This window comes from Perca fluviatilis, chromosome 10, assembly GCF_010015445.1.
Source record: "Perca fluviatilis chromosome 10, GENO_Pfluv_1.0, whole genome shotgun sequence".
In the NCBI taxonomy this organism is placed as follows: Eukaryota; Metazoa; Chordata; class Actinopteri; order Perciformes; family Percidae; genus Perca; species Perca fluviatilis.
The window spans coordinates 15,007,425-15,010,377 of record NC_053121.1 but is presented as its reverse complement, the minus strand read 5'-3'; the positions used below and the strand labels follow the sequence as shown (position 1 = coordinate 15,010,377).

General features: G+C 44.2%; 1 protein-coding gene across 1 annotated transcript; it reads right to left on the bottom strand.

Moving 5' to 3' along the window:
- Positions 1-287: 287 nt before the first annotated feature.
- LOC120567085 (homeobox protein MSX-2-like) lies at positions 288-2,423 on the bottom strand. The gene is made up of 2 exons (XM_039813888.1): positions 1,961-2,423; positions 288-1,240 (listed from the first exon to the last, which is right to left on the bottom strand). Exons 1-2 carry the CDS (start codon positions 2,319-2,321, stop codon positions 792-794), a joined length of 810 nt encoding a protein of 269 aa, XP_039669822.1. The 5' UTR covers positions 2,322-2,423; the 3' UTR covers positions 288-791.
- Positions 2,424-2,953: the final 530 nt, after the last annotated feature.

The following is a 2,953-nucleotide window of genomic DNA, read 5'->3' as shown; positions in this document are numbered from 1 at the left end:
AATCGCAGAGGGGCGCAATATTTGTTAAAGGCAAAATGTGTGTCAAAACCATTCTAAAATAAAGTATTGTGGTGCTGCAGAGACGTCCCGGCCTACAAATCGTACCCTACAGACTAAAGAAAAAAATGTTGTTTGGTACAGATCCTCGCAAAAAAAATAAAATAAAAAAAAAGTCACACTTCAATCATTATTTTTTTTTAAATATATTTTTCAATGAAAATAAGAATAATGATACAAAAATGACCATTCCCTCCAATATCGTGAATCATATCGCAATATCAGTGAAAATAATCGCAATTTGATATTTTTCTCATATCGCGCAGCCCAAATTGGGGATGCTTTGGCTTTAAAGCAAGCCTGCACTTCACCAGGCCGACAATTTCCTTCTCCATTTGTCACTTCTTATTATTCTGAGAGCAGTATTTCATACAATATCCCTGCATATTCAAGGCTAACAAGTGAACATTTGACCGCCAATGCTGGATTAATCCAGGGAATACAGGAAGAGTAGAAAAAAAAAAAAACAATCAAAAAGGCTACAATAAATACAATCTGGTATCAATATTCCATTCATTATCAGTGAACCCTGCTGATCTTGATGCCATATCCTTGTAAAAGGACATTTATAAATTCTCCGTGTAACTCAAAACCAGTGAACATCACCAAGCTTCAGCTCCACTTCAGGACCTTAATAAAGTCTTTTATAAAAAGGTGCATGACTTCACAATACACTCTTGTCCTCTTTTTCTACACACATCCATGTCGCGTTGTCTGTATAATGCTGCTTCCCCTCAGGAGAGGTGGAACAGGCTATGGCCGACCTGTGAGGCGTACATGACCAGATGTGCAGCGGGGGAAATGGGGCTGCGGCCATATGAGCAGCCCAGTCCGTAAAGTGCTGCTGATCCAGCCTGCAGGTTAACACTAAGGGGAAAACCTAAGGACGGGAAGCCAGGGTGGAATACAGCTTTTGGCCCAATGCCAGCCGCTATTTTGAGTTTCTCCACCTCGGCCTCCTGAAGCCTCTTGGCTTTAGCTCGCCGGTTCTGGAACCAGATCTTGACCTGGGTCTCGGACAGCGACAGGGAGGAGGAGAACTCGGCCCGCTCGGAGATGGACAAGTACTGCTTCTGACGGAACCTTCTCTCCAGGGCCAGGAGCTGCGTGCTGGTGAAGGGAGTGCGAGGCTTGCGGTTGGTTTTGTGCTTCCTCAAGGAGCACACTGCTGGACTGAGCTGCCCTAGAGGACATGGGGAAGATGTGAGGCCAACATTTGGCGGACTTAGATGAAACTATAGTATACTATTTCGTTGATTTAATATCCAAATAACTGAATAAGGGCTGAAAATATGAGTTGATTGACCGAAAATGACTTGACAATTTAGATTTTTTGATTATGGGCCGACTGATTTATCAAGGAGCAGTGCAAAACCTTTCTGTTTGATGCTATTTTCCATTTGATGTCACTGCAAACTGATTACCCTTTGGACAGTTGATTATAAACTCACCTCATTAACCTCTGGGGAATTGTGATGGCCATTTGTCATTATTTTATGAATTATTTAGACTCACTGATAAATGAATTACTTAAATTAAATGATTGTCAAGTGCAGCCCTAAACCAAAAACCAAAAGTGAGAGAAAATATTTAAATATTTAGAATTACACTTATTCATAAATACTAGAATTTATAAAAGAAAATGTTTATTGTTCTGTCTTTCCTAAGCTATTCCTTTACTTACAGACTGATTCTGAATATTAATCTATTTAGTAGACTTATCTCTCCATAAATGTAGCAGTTATGAAGTTTTCATCTAAAACATACAAGATTGGATCTTTCCTTGGGGTTATTTAAGGCACCAAAAGACGATTAAACGTTAAACCATTATATAGGCTAAGCCATTACTTAACAGTAAATCCATATTCATAAATCTTTCCAGACATTACCCCGGGTCACTTACGGGGTGGTGTTGACATCTCAATGGGGCTGGACATCCAGGACGCACGGCCGCCTCGTTCCAAAGGCTCGGATTTGATAGATACCAATTGTCTGGAAAACACATCCGGCCTGTGCGGCCGTTCATCGTGCAAAGAGGATTTCCCATCTGCTGTCAGCGGCCTCCTGTCCGACATCGGCGCGTCCACGCCTGTGTCCGTCGCGTTCAGCGGCCTCCTGTCCGACATCAGCGCGTCCACGCTGAAGGGCAGGCGGGACACCTGCGCCGCGCGCTTCTCCGGCCGCGGTGCTTCTACATCCTCGTCTGTTGAAAACTCGTCTCTACAGTCTCCAGGGGAATGCATGCTTTCTTTCTTTCTTTCCATTTTTTTTATTTATTTTTTTAGGGCCGTGATCGATATCTAATTCCAATCCAGAAATCGCCTACAGCGTCCACACGATGGGAAATTCGGAGTTAAGTGGTTACACAAAGTTGACAAAAGTTGTGCTGGGGGAAAAACGTTGGGAGGTTCTCGGGAATTTCACTCAGAGCCCGGGGCTGGAGGTGGGTGGGAGACTTGTGATTGGACGGCGCGCTTGGGTCTCTTGGACGGGATCCCTGTGGTGCCACACCCCTACTAGACAGCAGGTCAGCTGCACATCAGCCTCATCTAGCAGTAATTATGCAGGGAGAAGATTGTTTCCCAGTTCCACAACAGCTCACACGGCTTTAATCACAGTTACTGACCGCGTCAGGCCGTATTTTAGTCACTCTGCAAACGCTCAGCTGACAAACGAAAGCGCGAGAAAATAGTCCCGCTCCGTGTCCTGAATTAATGCACGTGGATTTTTGCACGAGACTGAGGCCTGGTATTTTGTGGAGGAAACCATTGCTGACATAAGTAAATCAATCCCCTGTCTAACATCCTGCAATTAGGCTGGCGGATTGTCCTGGCTGTCTCTCCGAGCATTAGCGGCAACCGGGATGAAAAGCATCAGGGTGACATCTGAAGAGCTG